This window comes from Idiotropiscis lumnitzeri, chromosome 5 (assembly GCF_059441095.1).
Source record: "Idiotropiscis lumnitzeri isolate Australia: NSW breed Sydney's pygmy pipehorse chromosome 5, RoL_Ilum_1.0, whole genome shotgun sequence".
Lineage (NCBI taxonomy): Eukaryota > Metazoa > Chordata > Actinopteri > Syngnathiformes > Syngnathidae > Idiotropiscis > Idiotropiscis lumnitzeri.
Window position 1 is genome coordinate 6,704,330 of NC_142395.1, and position 18,773 is coordinate 6,723,102.

General features: G+C 39.2%; 1 protein-coding gene across 2 annotated transcripts; it reads right to left on the minus strand.

The window, feature by feature from the left end:
• Positions 1-3,164: 3,164 nt before the first annotated feature.
• On the minus strand, positions 3,165-17,851 carry LOC148336731 (tetraspanin-18B-like). 2 transcript variants are annotated; one of them, XM_088297323.1, is made up of 10 exons: positions 17,576-17,851; positions 14,231-14,312; positions 9,970-10,061; positions 9,690-9,884; positions 8,264-8,338; positions 7,836-7,934; positions 7,567-7,743; positions 3,824-4,046; positions 3,706-3,747; positions 3,165-3,217 (listed from the first exon to the last, which is right to left on the minus strand). In XM_088297323.1, the coding sequence occupies exons 3-10, from the start codon at positions 10,030-10,032 to the stop codon at positions 3,165-3,167; spliced, it is 927 nt and encodes a 308-aa protein (XP_088153449.1). In that variant the 5' UTR covers positions 10,033-10,061; positions 14,231-14,312; positions 17,576-17,851. The 2 variants fall into 2 exon arrangements, with proteins under 2 accessions (XP_088153449.1, XP_088153450.1); XM_088297324.1 differs by lacking the exons at positions 3,165-3,217; positions 3,706-3,747; positions 3,824-4,046 and adding exons at positions 5,784-5,930; positions 6,190-6,273 and having other exon boundaries at positions 9,970-10,058; positions 17,576-17,848.
• Positions 17,852-18,773: the final 922 nt, after the last annotated feature.

Here is an 18,773-nt window from a genome sequence, read left to right on the forward strand (position 1 = left end):
GCAGCAATGTCATGACTTTCAATGACCATTGTAGGATTATTGGAGTGTTCATCAAAGTTAGTGTAATGCGTTTTATTTTTATTTTTTCATTGCATTTCCAAAATCAGAATGCTAACCCAGATAGCAGGTGGCTATGGAAAGAGATGCTAACTTATCCAATGTGTTTAACGTTAACGGTTAGTAACACCTTCCTGGTTAAAACGTAGGCTGATTTTTTTTTTAATTGTGATGGAAAACCGAAACCTGTTCAGATTTACAGGAACAGATTTAGTCCTTACTGTACAGTAGTTTCCCTTGGGCGCGATGCAGTGATTCACTTTTCCTCAGCGATCCTTAGGATAATTTGTGCGTGAGCTTCAATCTGTTCCTTTTGTATTAGTTCTGCTTGTCATTATTCATTTTTTCACAAATGAGTACTGACTTGACCCTTGCTCATTTTATAACAGAATGTTATTTTTCCTAAAGCTCAATCTACAAAAGGACAAATGCGGGGGTTGGGGGGGGACTAAATTTAATCATCACAAAATTAGCATTTGTATGTGGAAAGATGATCATGAGAAATCACAAGTAAGGCTTGGATTGTGCAAAAACATATGTTAAGAAGCTTGAACAACAAGACTTTGTCTCATACTTTCAACATTTTAGAGTGAGAAAGGCAAAACCCTTCCTTCGCAAATGTCACACAAGGACAGAGTGTGATTTGTTTTGAAATGTGTTGCCAAGTGCACCACCCACAACTCAAATGGGTCACTTACAGCATGTGGTTGTCCCTATTTAACATAAGGATAGATTTTCAGCTCTGGCATAGATCCAGGTTGTCCTCAGGAAGCTTCATATTTTGCTACTGACTCAACACAGTTTCACATGTGTCTGGGGCGTGTCAACTTCAGTGGATTTTGCAGATGGTCAAGAGATAGGATAAATGACTGAAATCCCTTTCTCCTTGTCAAATAAATGGATGCCATTACTTCGGTGATGGAATTATTTATTTGAATAGTAGAGACTTTTCCAAAATTTAAAGCAAGACCCAAATTCAAAATTAATGGCCCCAATAGACTTTCAAATATATGCATTTATGTAATGGAGGTCGTTTTTTATTTTCTATTGTATTTTTATATTTTTTTATTTTATTTTATTTTTTTTTTTGAGGCGTGATTTGTTTTCCTCTTGGGAAAGTCTGAAAATCCGAACAAACGGAATCAACTGATTTTTGTTGGCATCTGAATGCTAATAATGGCAATGTCCTGCCCCCTTTTGGTAATTAAGTGCGATGTTCAGAGACGGATCCGTTTATAGATACAATACAATGTGATACTGGAGTTGCCCCCTGTGGAGGACCAAAAGTAACTGTCAAAATGAAAAACAAATAAAAGTGAAAATAGAATAAAAATAAATAAATCAATGAATCAATATAATTGAAATAAATTAAATTCCAAAAATAAATTGATATTCTCCTCCATGAGCTGTTACCTTATCCTGGTGGAGGGGTTTGAGTGTCCCAATGATCCTAGGAACTAAGTTGTCGGGGCCTTTATGCCCCTGGCAGGATCACCCATGGCAAACAGATCCTAGGTGAAGGACCAGTCCAAACATGGTTCAAAAGACTCCTATGATGACTAAAATAATTGGACTCTATGTTTTCGCTTGCCCAAACGCGGGTTGGAGGTGGGGCTCTATAGCGAGCGTCTGGTGGCTGGGCCTGCACCCATGGGGCCCGGCCTGGCTCAGACCGAAAGGATAACATGGGTCCCCCTTCCCATTGGCTCACCACCCGTGGGAGGGCCCAAAGGGGTCGGGCGCAGAGAAAGCCTTGTCGGGCCAATTCTCAGCTACAGATGCTGGCTCTAGGGACATGGAATGTCACCTCTCTGGCAGGGAATGAGCCTGAGCTGGTGTGCAAGGCAGAGAAGTTCCAACTAGGCTAGTTAAAGCTCCACACACAGCCTGGGCTCTGGATACCAGTCCTCTCGAGAGGGGTTGGAGTCTTTTCTACTCGAGAGTTCCCCATAGTGAGAGACGCAGAGCAGGTGTGGACTTACTAATTGCCCCCTATCTTAGCGCCTGTCCATTGGGGTTCACTCTGGTAGACGAGAGGGTAGCCTCCCGCTTCCTTCAGGAGGGGGGACGGATCCTGACTGTTGTTTGTGCTTACAATAGTTGACAGTAGCTACCCTTTTTGGAGTCCTTTGGAGGGAGATCTGGACAGTGCTCCTACTGGGATCCCCATCGATTTGCTGGATGACTTCAATGCTCACGTGGCCAAAGATAGTGAGACCTGGAGAGGCGTAATTGGGAGGAACGGCCCACTTGATCAGAACCCGAGAAGCTTGGTCATCCGGGAGGGATTCAGAGTCAAGCCACTGCTCTTCCGGGTTGAGAGGAGCCAGATGAGGTGGCTCAGGCAACTTGTCAGGATGCCACCTGGAAGTCGCCCTGGTCAGGTGTTCCGGGCATGTCCCACTGGGAGGAGGCCCTGAGGATGACCCAGGACACTGTCTCCCACCTGGCTTTGGAACTCCTTGAGAAGAGCGGGACAAAATGGCTGTGGAAAGAGAAGTCTGGGCTTCCCTGCTTCCCTCCTGAAATTCTGGTACCCTATTGAGACTTTGCATATATACTGTTGTTTTTTGGGGGGGGTGTTCAAAGCACAGAAAGAACATTATGACATGATTACAAAGTTACTTGAATTACAAATCATTCATTTTCTTGGTCAGTTAAAAATAAAATCCATAGACTTTATTATTACCATTATTAGAATTATTAAGGATATATTGAGGAAGAGCAGTATAAAGATGAGGCGGCGCTGAATTTTGGCTTTTTTCAGACCTCTATTTGAGTGCACAGTGTCACCTTTGACCTCAAACCCCATGTGGAATACATCGCAACCACGCTACTACGTGTCGCAAAAGACTTTACTGCACTACACTTAAGAAGAGGGAGTAAATCCGAAGTATGGCACACAAAACAACTTCGTCCCAAGCCCACCCCAAAACTCATTATTTTCCAGAGAGATGTATTTTCATTGACATAATAGCTTCATAACTTTGATGATATACATGGCCTTTAAGAAACACACGGGAAAGCATTTTATTTTTTTATATTTGGAAATATAATAATGTCCAAGAGAAAGTCCATGCAAGGTCATGCAAGGTGCAGTCTGTCGACTAGATGACAACCAAGTAAACAATGACAAGAAGAATGAGCCTCCAATGTGGACCTGAAATGAAAAATAGATATTTTTAGTGTTGAGTCTAAATGCAACTCAGGTGCAGGAAAAGTTTAATTTTAAGATAAAATCTTATTCCTTTGTAGATGACAGTCTAAATCAGAGGTGACCCAACTATGGCTTGGTGTGTCACTTGAGGCCCGTTTTTTTGTTTTGTTTAGTTTTTTTAAACTACATTTATGAAAACTAACATGGTCCTTGTAGTTTTCCTGCATTGTATTATGTTCTACATTAGGTAGCAAGGCAGGAGAAGAAATTATGTTTATTCTCATCTCTCAGTTCCTTGTTTTCTAACCAATCACACATCATTCGGTTAGACGTGCCGGCATACTGCGACACTGACTACTATTTCTACTCCTACTAATACTGAAGGAAAATAATGTCAAAGTGGCCTTTGCGCCCACTGTTTTTTTTGTATGATGCTCTTGGAAGAAAATGTTTGTACACCCCTAGTCTAAATGAAGTCATATGACTCTTACTTGAGCGGCTCAACCCACTCTGAGGTGCAGAGGTGATGGACCCTAATGAGAGACAGTGTCCCGTTAGTCACAAATGTCAATTCTTCCTTGATGTTGAGCACAAACCAGAAGGACTCACTTGTCACCATGGCCAGCTCAATGGTGTGGTCTGTGAACTCATGAGGTTTACTGACAGAACACACGTGACTCCCCAGATCCTTCATTTTGACCCGCTGGATGGTGAGTGTGATGCTGCCATTAGTGTCGTTAATTGTGTAGCCAAGTGTGCAGTTCTGGAAGGCCTTGTGCTTGATGTAGTGACACAGCAGCTCATTGTGAGGACTCCTCCACTGTACAGACAGCTGAGAGGTGAGCGTGTTGTCATGGTGATGCACACACAACAGCGTCATGGGCCCATCTGGTTGACAGAGCACTTTGACAAAACTACCTGAAGACAGAAAACAAAGTGTATAATATATAATAATATTATATTATACTATAATATTTAAAGCTGCAATATTAGAACGTTCCAATGGTGATCTTAATTGCTGTTTTTTTGCCTTTAAAAAGGCAAGAAAAGATAAGGAAAATACAATTTAAAATAAAACAATCACACATCCCAAATCTTAAATGAATTATTCCAGTTGAAAATATTAACGATATCCTCGATTTGATGTGTGTGATTCCATAGCCAAATGGACTAAGCTCAACAGCCAACAAAATAATATCGAGAAAACACACACACAAAACAAAGACCATTTAGAGTACTTTGTGTCCCAGAACCTACCTTCAATCAAGAGTAAACGTGTGAAAACAAAAAAGATTGCACCCTTCCAAGTCAGTTGAAAAGACGTTTTCCACATTTGGCAAATGTTTCAACGCTATAAGCTAATAGAATCAAACAGCAGGAGCACAACGTTAATAGGATATATATATATATCCATCTTTCACTTTTGTTTTTACTGCGGAGGATCAGTTTACAAGCTTCATGCAAGCAAATGGACTGTATCAACGGTAAACACTCACAGAAACATGACTAAGCAAACTCTGAGGCTGGCTGCTGGTTCAACTCCCATCACTGCAGTTAAAATAAATTAAAAAAAGTGTTATGTAAACGCAGCCCATTTAGTGAATGCAACTCAACTGAAATCTCGATTTTCATCCCTGATGTAATTCCCTCTTGGTCAGGTAACAAATAAAGATAGAACGAAACGTCTCAAACACATCACTTTAATTGTGCATTCGTTTACAGTTTAAACATTTATTTTTTACAATATGGACAGATGTTACAGTATTTTTATTTTTTTCCCCCAACAGTGAATTAGGAAAACACAGTACTTAATTCATGGCACCCTGGACAAAGATAAGGTATACAGTATTTACACAGCATCTAATTCACAGTTTCATCAGAATTATGAAATTAATATCGAGAAAGAGTTGCCACTGCACGTTTGATACCTGAATGTTGTGACACAAACTCCATGTATTTGTAATTTCTATTTCTGTACCTAACTTCTTCAGAACTCAGAGAGAGATTTATTATGTAACAGATATATTTCTCCATTTTTCACAAAGCACTTTTTTGACCAGAGAAGGTCAACTAAAATAAAGAGTTTCATTTAGAAGCTATTTAAATGTGCAGCAATAAAATGAAACAGTGATCACATCGCCTGGCACATCTCTAAACCCTCTCATGTTTGTCATGCGACATTCTTCAACTTCTGATGACCGGCATCACATTCACAACAAGGCATACGACAGCAACCATTTCAATTTTCACAAATCTGAGGCTTACTGCAAGATGCCTGAAGTGTGTTGTGCGTGGAAACACCACTGAGGCTGAAGTGACGTCAATAAGCCGGTCTGTGTGGCTTTGTCTCAGGACAGCAATTCCTTCTGGACCTTTGTGATTTCAGTGGTTTGACTCACATCTGCAATTCAATTTGCCTTCCAGAGTTGCGTTTGTGGAACTCAGAGGCATAAAAGTTCAGGATTACTTGACAATAAAAAGTGCAGATAGTCACATACTGCCTCCTGAGCTTAAAGGTGTGCCTCAGTCTACACAATGTCTAATAGAAAATGACATCACAAAATCATTGAGACACACTCACTGTAAAAACACATATGATACTGCAAAGTTGTGTTTTCCGTCATCTTGTGCCCTCGTTGAGTTTGGCGTCTGCTTCAGTCTGTGTGCACTACTGGATGCCTCGAAATAAACACAATGCAAACACCATGGCGAAGAGCTGTAGGGAGAATGGGGAAAACAGCGCTCAGTCCTGTGAAAAGGACATAAACATTTTGACACAAAACCATGTCAGTCCTATTGAAGATGGTTTTCCACAACAAAGCGCTGATGAGGATACGCTGCAAAATGAAGGGGATATAAAAATTTCCATGTGTAATAATGCGTCATTTTATGTGAAACAGTTGGACCTGTCCACTATCTGTCTGGATTTTGAAAGCAAGAAGTGACCCCATAATGGTAGAGGGAAGAACACATACCTCGATTGTCAGCACCACAATAACAAGCGCTCCTGCTGTATAAATGTATGTCTCAAAGTAATCCATCATTGCAGGGTAACAGCCCTGCAATAAAAATAATAATAATTATAATAATAACAAAGAAAGAAAAATGGCAGCAGACTATCCCGAGAAGAATGCATTGAATATATATGTACAGTAGGTGGCAGTGATGCACCAAACTTTGTTTGCCAACCACTAAAAGTAGAAAAATTAGAAAAAGAAAACTGCCACGAAGTAGAAGACAACGACATATACACGTACACACCAGTTTGGGGAAGATTGGGTTGGACAATTAGTCTGACTGTGGAGCGTGTGGGCGTGAGTTGTGGACATCAGCAGCTCCTGTTTCGATGTGTTCATTTTGTTGTTGTTTTTGATTATTAAAGCGATCAGATTGAATTGCCAACCGTGTGCATTATCGAACACTGGGACTGGCATTACAATATATATAAATAAATATAAATATATATATATAAATATATATATGTATAAATAAATATATATATAAATATATATAAATATATATATAAATATATATAAATATATATAAATATATATATATATATATATATATATATATATATATATAAATATATATATATATATATAAATATAAATATATATATATATATATATATATATATATATATATATATATATAACAATTATCTGTACCACTTCTCCTCACATGGGTCGTGGGGGGTGCTGGAGCCTTTCTCATCTATCTTCGGGCAGTAGGTGGGGTACACCCTGAACTGGTTGCCAGCCAATGGCAGGGCACACATAATCAAACAGCCATCTGCGCTCACACTCATACCTAGGGGCAATATAGAGTAGCGCCCAATCAACCTGCCATGCATGTTTTGGGAATGTGGGAGGAAACCGGAGTACCTGGAGGAAATCCACACAGGCACAGGGAGATCATAAAAGCTCCACACCGGAAAGCCACAGCCGGAATCGAACCCACGACCGCTGCACTGTGAGGCCATCGTGCTAACCAGTCATCCACCATGCCACTTACTTTTATGTTGTTCTGTATTTATTTTCAATCACACACTGATTTAAAAAATGCTTAGTATTTATCTTTGTTGTTACATGAATCCAAACAGAACATCAGTATGTGTTCAATAACTTTCAATAACTTCAATAAATGCTTTTCCACTCTCTTGTGGTTTCTATAAGCACTTACAAACGCCATTAAAAGGGTGTCAATTACTCTGGTACAAAATCACTCTTTGTGATTTAAAAATGTTGCTTTAATTATATACTATATGATGTGAAAATAATGTCTTCTTAATATAATATAGACCTCATCCAATGTGTCTTCCTTCTCAGGAGTCACTGACATACACTGACCTTGTTGTTCTGAAAGGCAGGGTTTCCACTGACACACTGCAACATGCTGATATGCTCCATGTGTCCTTGGTAGTTGCTCCCGTGGCAACAGGCATCAGGGATCATCTTGTTGTGGTTGAGGAGCCTGAAGAGACTCACATCAAAGTCCTCAGGGCCACTTACTCCACAACAGTCAAACTATACATCAAGACATACAGGGGATGGATGAGCATCACAGAAAGGTAATCAAGCAAAAAGGTAGAGGGCTGATTAAAAAAATGACGCTTTACTGTGTTCATGATGGCGTTCCATGTAGAGGTGAAGACGTCAGTGGTGTTGTAACCTTGATAGTTGTGTTTTAGCTCCCGGGTGAAATACTCTCTGGTTAACTGAGCAGACATACAATGTAACAGACATGGATTGCCAACCACCAAAAAAATAATCTTGGCTTCTTGGCCTCAAAAACTTTTATAAATAAAATATAAATTATATAAAATATATTTCCATCCATTCATAATCAGAGTCGCTTGTCCTCATAAGGGTCGCGGGGGGTGCTGGAGCCTATCCTAGCTATCATTGGGCAGTAGGCGGGTTACACCCTGAACTGGTTGCCAGCCAATCGCAGGGCACTCCGCGCTCGGACTCATACCTAGGGGCAATTTAGAGAGTTCAATCACCCTGCCATGCCATTTAATTCGAGACGAGCACTACTACTTACGTGCTCCCTAAAGAAGAAAGCCAGGATGGCAGCTGCCAGTTCAGCCAGGAAGAGGAAAAGGATGAACATGAAGAACTAGGCAGGAAAAATAAAAAATAGTCATGTTACACACTAAATGTTATGCTTGTTTGGTTTTCCCCTTGATCAATACAAATACTGCTACAGTTTAACAAATTCAGCATCATGCTTGTGAGTTTGAAACATAGTTTTGCAATTTTAATTACAGTTAGTTTTTATTTTGTTTGGATTTTGTTTTCTAAATTTAGAAAATTAATTAATTTTTTAACTATTATAGTATTCATTTTCATTAAAAAAAATGTTTTACATAGTGTTCAAGATTTTTTAAAGACCATGCTAAGTATCAAGGAACAAAAATTCAATAAAAATGTTATTTGTAACCATTTTGATAATACAGGAGGGTACGCTTTATAGTTTTACCAATCCACAGACTTTGAATCACAATAAGTGTTGTGTCGTGCATACTGCTTCTAAAATTAGATGCAGGCATGTATGCATGCGTCCTAATTATAATAATTCTAACCTTGTTTGCCAAGTTGCCCACTTTTAAATGTGATTTGTGGGTTGGAGTCCTGTTGACAAGTATTAAACCTGGGTGTGCAGTCTACCATTTTTTCCTAGACTGGATATTTTTTTTTCTTGAATGAAGCAAAAAAGAAAAACACTTTTTAACAAGCGTTGCGTTTTGGGCCAAATTAAATGTCAAGAGCAGCTGAGTTTTAGTTCATTTGTATGTTTTTGTTGCGAAAATAACCTTGGTTTGAAATAAACCTCAGCTCCACCAGATGGTGCTCCTGTATCATCTCAAACTGGTCTTAGGTAACATTCATTTTTGAGTGTGTGTGTGTGTGTGTGTGTGAGGAGTGAGGAGGTAATCCCATGACAATGCCAAAATGAAATACTGTACTATATTTTTTATTTGTTTATTTTTGCCAACATCTTTGGACATTTTAAAGACAACTTTACATGGCTAAAATGACTTTTTGCTTGCATCTATATGTCTCAGTGATCGTCTTAAAAACATTGCAAATGCACACAATATCTTTGCCATGAAGAACAATGTGTGATGTGCATTATATAATAGTGGTTTCACTCTTTCAATCACCATCATTAAAATATCTTTAGTCATGAGTGTGTGAAGACAGGAAGCAGTCCAAGATGAAACAGGAGACGAGCATCGACAAGAGATGCTATAAAAAGCTCGGACACACAGTGGCATGACTGATTGACAGAAAGACTCATGATTCGAGCTAACAGTGAGGGTCAGACTTTTTTTTTTGAAAGAGTGAGGAGAGAAGTAGTTTTTCAACCATTACATTAAAATCTCAATAATATTTATGCAACAATCCCCCTTTAAATGTCATCTCGCAGATTGTAACTTTGGTGCATAAAAGAAAGTGCAACTCACAAAAAGTAGCAGACATTTGTTCTCACGTATGGCGCCACAGCAGCCCAGGAAGCCCAGCATGAACAGCATTGCTCCAATGGCCAAGATGACGTAGACCCCCGTGAACAGCAGGGGGTTGGCCGCCACAATCTCTCTGAAGCCCATCGGGTCCACCAGCACCCAAACGCCGACACCCAGCATGAGGGAGCCTCCCAGCTGGGAGAGACGACAGTAACGTGGTTAAATTAAATGTGCTTTAAAATGAATAACTTGCTTTGTTTTTAATTGAGAAGATACTCACAAAGATGAGGAAGTTGAAGATGAACATCAGGTACTTCATACAGCTGAGGCAGTCACCCTCCATGGCTGAGCACCCATGCACTTACACACCTGCTAGGCACAGCAATAGAAAGTAGCGCAATAAGTAAAAGATAATATAAAAGACGTTTTTAAGGCAGAGAGTTGCACATGAAAGAGAAAATTGGATATAACTATAAATAATAAATATGGATGTTAAAAATAACTATGACTATTTCAAGCACGACAAAATGTTTTGTTGTTTTGATGAATTAATTGTCCATAAGTTCTCATTCAAAAAAACTAGTGATGGGCACTCTGAAACCGAAGCTCCGGCGCGCGCTTCAAACCCGGAAATAAAATTGCTTCGGAACATTGTTCCGATTTTTTATTTACTCAAAAACTGCCACAATAAACAAAAACATATTTTTTTAGTATAAAGAATTATTGTTTCCGTGTGTGTATAGATACGAATGTTATACTGCCTAAAAGCCTCTATACTATAGAGCAGAGGTATTCAATTAAAAGTCACAGAGGTCCACGACTAAAATTTCTTCCAATTAAAAGGTCCGAACCAAAGTCCAACTTCCCTTAATGTCTAGCCTATGTTCACAGTTTCAATATTTAGTCATTTTCAACAGAGCACACTTATATACTAAATATTTAGCAATGTTCCCATTAAACACCTTTGCCACTCAAACAAATATAAGACGTTTATTTCGCATTCAAAAAAATGTGGCTCCAGGAACTTAAGTTTGCCACTTCCAGAAAAAAAAAAAACAGTAAAATATCTCCTGCAGAAATATATCAAGTCCTAAGCATTGAATTAACATCTTTTACTTTTTTTCTTTCTTAAATCAAAGAGTTATGAGCCTAAAAAAACGGAAAGCCTAATTATCCGAGTAAACCGGGTCAACATGTTCAGTACACAATCAATAAAAATGGCTGTCCTCATGAAAAAGTAATTAAAAATGAGCTTTGACACAACCTTTTCTTTTGAATATTTTTTTAACTTCTCTTAATGAGAAAAATCTGTTTGTGATTGTCCTGCCAGTGACTTCATTCTGGGTTGGAACGGAGGCAGGGCCATTGGGATTTGGTAGATTATTTCACATTATTTCTGGGCTTTGTATTTTCCTTTAAATAATGTTTGTGCAACCACATTTAAGCACTCCTTCACAACTTCCCCATCACTTGAACGTTTTTTATGTTTCCCCAAAATCCATGATACTTTTACTGATTATTCGTTTGCATGCCGCTGGGATGTAAACGAAAATGTAAAAATCTGTTATACTGCACTCGAAGTTCGATGTTTTTGCGTGCGCTCACCTCAAACTTCTGCGGATAACTTTGCAAAAAGGGCGGTGCTTTGTTTCGTGGTGGCGGTTCGCAATGTTGCGACGGTTTCGGAGCATATGATGCACACTGGTTTTGAATCGGCTGCAGCCAGAAAGAAACTAAATTTCTCCGTCCATTCATTTAAAACAAGACGCATCGACCTCGCTAACTTTTTAGCAAGGCATACTGTCAGCAGCACTCTCTTCCGGTCTGCTGCGCAATTGGCAGTGGATCGTAAACAAAAGATCTGATTGGCTCAAATCAGTGACGCCTTTTCCGTATTAACTAGAATTGCAGCGCCAACCTTTGCGAATGCGCCCTGAAAAAAATTCATTATAGATTGGTTATGGGTCCGGTCCGAACCATCGCGCGGTCCGGATCCGGACCGCGGTCCGCCATTTAGTGATGCATGCTATCGAGTCTATAGTATATGACTGCAGTTCTAGTTTTTCGCCACCAGATGTCAGGATCACAGAAGCTTTGAAGCTTCAAACCATTTTGAACCGATTGCTTCAAATGGTTCAGCGCTTCATAAAGGCTTCATTTGCGCATCACTCCAAAAAACATTGCTTGCAGTAACGGTTTAAAGCCCTTGCAAAATGGAAACGTTTTCATGATCTGTATTTATGGTTTTTGGTTTAGTATTTATTTTCATGTTTTTTCCTTGTGTTTGGTGTGTCTCGTCATGTTCATTGTGTCCACCTGTGTTCGTCTACCCAAGCTCCAGTGTTAACCAATCAGGTCCTTCCAACCCTTCGCGTCTTGTCCAGGTGCTCTCCGTTGTCTCGTCAATTTGTTTGGCTTTAGTTCACTGTTTTTGTTTTCAGTTGTTGTCGGTGCATTTCCCTTGTCAGTTGTCTGTGTCAGATGTCCAAGTCTGTTTTTGTCCTGCCTGTCTCGCCAAATCCAGTTTGGTTTAGTCAAGTCATTGTTTTTCGTTGGCCCCTGTTGTTTTGCACTTTTTGATATTTTCGTTTTTTTCCTTAAGTTCCATGTTTGACCCACTAAACCCTCTAAATTACCCCTGCCTCACTTCCCTCTATTTTTGGGTCCTCCTCTTCCTTAACCTCCTCGACAACCTGACAAAAGTATTGCCATGCCTATAGACAGCACACTTGGCGTGTTTTGCAGCAACGGGGCAAAGGAACACTTTTTTTGTGTGCACGTTAACAACATCATGTTTTGTTTTTTCAATTGTGGGAGTGTATGCCAAATTACATATTGACTCTGAAAGGAAACTGTGTCTTCTAACTGCTGTTTGGTTGTACTGGTGGTTAATGCTTTGCACTGTACAGTTGAACCAAGAGGAAAACGGTATTGCTCAATGTTTGGGGGGAAGAAAATTGACAATCTCACCTCAGCATCATTTTACACTCTTTTGTCACCAATGTTTCTCAAATGTTTCTCCTAAAATTCCCAAAGAGAAATAAGTGAGATCTGGGACCATAGTTCCAAGTGCAAGTCAAGTGCAAAGCCCAGTCTAACTGTGCATTTGGCTGGAGTTTTGTTGCATTTGATGTTATGCTTGACTTTGTGCTGGTAGAGGTGGGCGTAATTGGGAGGTTCCTCCTGAGTGTGCCCTTGTGGGCGAGAAATGGTCTTTTCCCAGACAGTCCTCGCGTCATCCGACATTTGCATGAAAATGAGGGCCGTCCGAGGTACAACACACACCAGTTTGTTATGCTTGAAATTGCAGCAATTAGAGTCGCTGGGGTCCGTGCATGCCATTGGCAGGTAAAGTGCAACATCTCCCCTTTCAGGTGATGTAGTGGGCTGTGCACATGAGGGCCCGCTTTGCACCCCCATCGTGCATCTGTCTGTGACACCACCATTCCCCTCAAATTCAGCAAAGACCAGTAAATCTGGCATCTTCAGTTTGCAATAATATTCATGATAGAAATGGTTATACTGTATTGTAATCACATATTTCACAGAAACTGTCCTGGTTATCCAGAAGTACGGAGACTCCAAAGTATATATGCACCAAATCAAGACAGGAGACAAACCACTCAATCAGAGTCAGAACTTGCACACACACACACACGCACACATTCTCGACCTCAATGACGCATTCGTAGATTCTGGTTTTACATTTGTGACTTCAATCACGCATTTGCAGATTCATATTACACATTTGTGACTGTGGTTATAGATAGGGATTTTTTTTTACCCATTTTTACACAATTGTAAATTGTTTTTGCTACAATAATGGCCCCATAGTTGCTCCATAGCATGTTTAAAATGTTGGGGAACTACACTAGAATTTGAATACAATCGCTTCAAGTTATGAATGTGGTGCAGATGGTTTCTTTCAATCATTTCAGTTTGGATGACAGAAAACTCGCACTTCATTTGATGTGAAGAGACTGGCAAATGCATGATGACACTGTGGCAGCAACAGTTGTTCTCACTTGTGAAGATGTGAGCAATGGCAGTGTGTCCCTGTGGGATCATATCACAGAAGGAGGGACATTGCCTGCAAGTGAAATGGACATGTGGATGTGAGTGGGGCCCTCGGTAGGGGTGTGAAGCACACCAACTGTGCACTTTAGGTCCCTGATGGTGTTTACCAGTTGGAGATGACATAAAGCCACCTGGCTCATACAATGCAGAGAAACAGTCTGGATGGAATCAAATTGTTTCTCCGGAGACGGCTTCTGTGAGACATCCAACATACTTAAATCTTCATATCTTCAAAATGTCACGCTAAAGACAAAATGTCTCAAAAACAATAGAGCCTCAACTGTTGTGTTGAATTCATTCGAGAAATTCACATACAACCTTTCAATTTGAAAGTATGAGTGGCATACTGTGTCGGATGTATGGAGATTTATTCACTGTACATGTGACGACTTTGCTCAAAAGAACACAAATTGTACCGTAAAAGACGTTTTAATATTGGGAGTATTTAATTAATCATCACTTACCTCAAATACCACGCTCAGTATTGGCAAGTGCGTCTTGTTTGAAGCTCAGCTGCTTCTGCCTTCCCCGTCAGTTAGTGTTGAGCTGTTAAGAATGTTGACACGAGAAAGACGTCATCAGCTTCTTCTCAGTTGGAAAAATTCCCAGTTGTCCCAACATCATGCTACGAACGCTAAGATCAGACATTTGATTTTACGCCCCAAAAATTTAATCAATTCACATGCTGAAATTAGAAATGTCACTCTTCTGGCTTTAATGTATGACATTGTCCACACTTTTTGAACTAAAAAAATAAAGAAAAGAACAACATGAAAAGTATTAAGTTTGTCATGTTAGCATGTAAAGTAAGCATGACTTTAAAACTATGCAACACATTCAAATCTACCGTTTTCTTTCTTTTTTTCTTTTTTTATTAAACACTATCTTGCGATTTGCCAAAGTCGACATCATAAAATAATAAACATTTGGGTGCTGCGTGACTCATGGGTCATGATTCATGTTTTTGCATTTGTTTTCTAAGCTGTGATTCAAATCTGTGGATCTACTTGTCATCATGACAAAGAATCAGGAAACAGGCAATGACACCAGTGAAAAGAAAGTCGTGACAGCAAAAAAAAAAAAACACCAAAAAAAATTGACAATCTCTCACAATGCCATTATTCTGCTCAGAAGTCTTTGAACAGAAGGGCAATGCTACGATGGTAAAAATGCTTTGAAAAAAATCAGCTGGGGAAAGTTTGCACACACATTGTTTCGGCCTCAATGGAAACTCTCCTTCACTTTGAGCAAGGTTGTCCAACAGCTCCCCGATTTCTTTCCACAGCTTTCTTTCAAATGCAAGCATTGCGCACATAGATGCAGAGGACGCAATTCTCTGAGAAAACACGGACCACACAGGCAGCAGTGTTCTCTTGCAGTAAAAGTGATGTCACCATCATCACAGCTGCTTCACCATTGACGTGACAAGTTGAGCATGTGGAAAATAGTACTGCGAGCTGCCTTCTATTACAGGCTGCGGCCACAGTGTTCAGAATTCCTAGATCCCACTTCCTAAGAGACATAATGTGAATGTTCTTGTGATTTGGCGACGTGGAGCTGAGTCACTTTGTTGAATGATTGTATTTTCCTGGAAAGGAGCTGTTTTCAACGATCAAAGAAAGCTGTCAAAACAGTAAATCATATGCATTTGATTTGATGGTTTTACATTAATTCCAGGATTTTAGTCAAGTAAATATGTGCTACAAGCTTGTAGAAAATGGAAAAAAGAATTGATTCATCACAATTAATCCTGAAAAACTGTGCGCTTAATTACTTTGAAATTTGTAATTAGTTGACAGCACAAACATTTTGACAACAAAAGCTTACAGGAAATAAAATGTTTATAGATTGAAAAACAAATGTCAACATTGTCAAACTATGTTGGAAAGATCGCCTGCAGTTTTTGTTGCCTCTACTAAACAACAAAAAACAGTTACACAGCAGACAAGTGTTATTTGTAAGGTTCAATAATTTACAGGAACACAAGCAAAACATTTGAAGGAAGACCACCCACGCAAGGAAAGGTCTGCAATGTCAGCACAGAGGTTGGTGAATGTGAATAGGTCACAGGGGAGTCTGAGGGGCTGAACATCTGCTTTGTATTTCAGTGTGGCTTTAAAATTTGTTGTACAAACTTGAAAAGAAAACCTAAACATGAACATTGGCTCTGACAGGAGACACAGTGAAGACACAAAATCGTCACCATTGAGGAAGTGCTGCCTTTTTGCCAAATTACATCAAGGACATTTATCACACTTTTTTTCAGAAACCATTGTGTGTACGTAACTTCACACGACATGTACAAAGAAACTTGACTTTTTGTGCATATTCTCCCTGTTTGGGTTGACTGCCAGTTTCTCCAGTAACCTTCTAAAGTTCCAGCAACAGAATTCATTCAAATCACCTTGTTGACATTATGCACTGGGGAGCAGAGTAATGTGGGCAGTTTTTTAAGCAGCTCCTTTGCTCGCCTGTTGAAACAATATAGGCCCGTGCATTTTGGCGAGGAAGACGACACGCTTCTCTACTGGTCGGCCGACATAGAAGGCTCAAAATAAGCGGTTTTGCATCGCCGTTTCCGGGTCACAATTAACATTTGGCGCCAATACATAATGAATAACAAAACTGACACTCCAACACGTGACAACTTTTAAAAGAAAGTTGTATAAGAAATTGTCCCAAAAAGCTTTGCTGGACTCATGTCATGGCTCACCTGTGATCTTAATGTAGACGAGCAGACAAAAAAAGATGGATGGATACTAGTTGGACACACTTTTCCAGAGAGACCAATGTGTTGTTTTACTCAGATTACTAATTAAAGAGTGGCTACTATACCTTTATACTTGTACAAAAATTCATAACGTAAACATGTCACTCCGCCTTTGGAATTAATAAAGGTTTTTGGATGCAAGTGTAAGCATGGAGGTATTTTACAGCATTTTCCTTTTTTTTTTTTAATTATTTTTTTAGGAGAACGTGGAAGTCAACCAGCATTATTGTAATGCTTGTGTTTGAATTTGGAGGTTCCACTTGAACAGAATCTATTTATCCATTCACCCTTTTCATTTCTTGATCAATTGTCTTTTCTGGATTGCAGGAGCAGACCTGCTTGAAAGGTGGCCATATTCTATTGGGTGATTGTGATTAGTATATGCAGTGGGAATTGATCCTAAATAAGCTGCATAGAAGTCAGCTAAATCATTAATGATCACCCTATTGTATTTTGTATTTGTACTTGAACTGCTATTCTGGTCAATATACAACACTAATAAATCAAACTTATGTCGTTAATTATTCATTACTTAGTAAAAAAAAAAAATAATTAGACACATTTCTGTCTGAATGTATACAATTTTATTTATTAGTGGCCGACGTTACTTTTCTAATCAAATTGATGACATGCGCAGTTTTAAAGCATCTCTAGTAACATTTATTTATAGAAAATTGTCAACAAAATGACCCAAAATCCATCCCATTATCTGATCTGCTTCTCCTCGCAAGTGTCTCGGGGGGTGCTGGAGCCTGTCCCAGCTGTCTTCCGACAGTAGGCGGGGTACACATCTGAACTGGTTGCCAGCCAATCGAAGACCCAAAATATAATCTACTTGATATCATTTTTAATTTGACTTTTTTTTTTTTTGCGAAACCATCTGCGACCAGAATATCAAAGTGGAATATGAAAATGGAAATCTGTGCATCTTGGCAATGAACAGATTGATTAAAATAATTGTGTGGGACTGAGTGACACTAATCAATCAAAATAATTACTTGATTGACCGCTAAAGTAGATTTAAGACGTTTCCACTCACCTAGTTTCTGTTAGCCAGGTATTATGGGCCGGGAAACAAAAATAACTCCGCCGTTGCCAACGTTTGGAAGTCCGACGACTGCAGTTTCTCCTGCTCACTGTGGTCTGTCAGTTTCATTTATTGGCGCTTCCATAAAACCGAAATGCTGAGCTTCCGTCCATAATTTTCAAAATAAATGTCAGACTGGAGAACAGGTGGTGGCTACAAATAAAAAAAAAAGTCTGCTATCCGCACGTGGAAGTCTTTCAATGAATTCTGTTCATCCGGGGGTGCCGTACCAAAATGTTTAACTCCATCACTTGTCAAATCATATAATTATGTGAGGCGGCAAGTAGTCATACGCATTCCAGCAAGTTGCTTCTTTATTTCCCTCTCACCCTTTCTCCCTCACTCCTATTTCCGGTCTTCAAATTAAAAGAAGTACAGCAAACCATTGCACAACATACTAACCAACGCTAACCCATATTAAAATAATCGTTTCCCTAAATAATGGTGAATTTGTATGAAAACACATCTAAGCCCATGTTAAAATAATCAGTTGAAAAACAGTCCAACTGGCCTCATCTCTATTTGGGCCCACTTCAACCTCTGAAAATGGATTGGTTAAATTTAACAAAAATGGTTACATTTAACCAAAAAATGGTTATATTTCACCAATCAAATAGGTAGTTATGTGTCCGACCAATCCTTTGGTTAAAGCAACCAATAACGAATTGTAGTGTTTTCAAGCAATCTATATTGGCGATTGGGCCAACTGATACAAATTGGTCATTTTAACCAAGATATTGGCTAATTTTCTGTGCCGTACTGTAAATGACACACAATGTTGATCCATTTATTCTGCTATAGCATTGGGAGCACACGTCATAGGTTGGTGTCTTGCATTGTCAATTTAGCTTTATTTGTTGTCATATTTTGATAGAGGCATAAATACGGTATATTTAATAAATCATAAAATGCAAGTGATTTCATGGCAAGATTAATGTTGCACACTTGAGTACAATGACAATAAAGGGATTTCTGATTCTGATTTCTGATGTTACTTCATCTAACAAACAGAAATTCTAAGACGCCTCACATTATTTTTAAATTCATTGTCATCACGCCGACCTTTATCATAAGCAAACCAGTTGAGAACACAAAAATCTCCACAGTGCTGAAAACAAAGAACACTTGTTGACACCGGCGTGAAATTCAT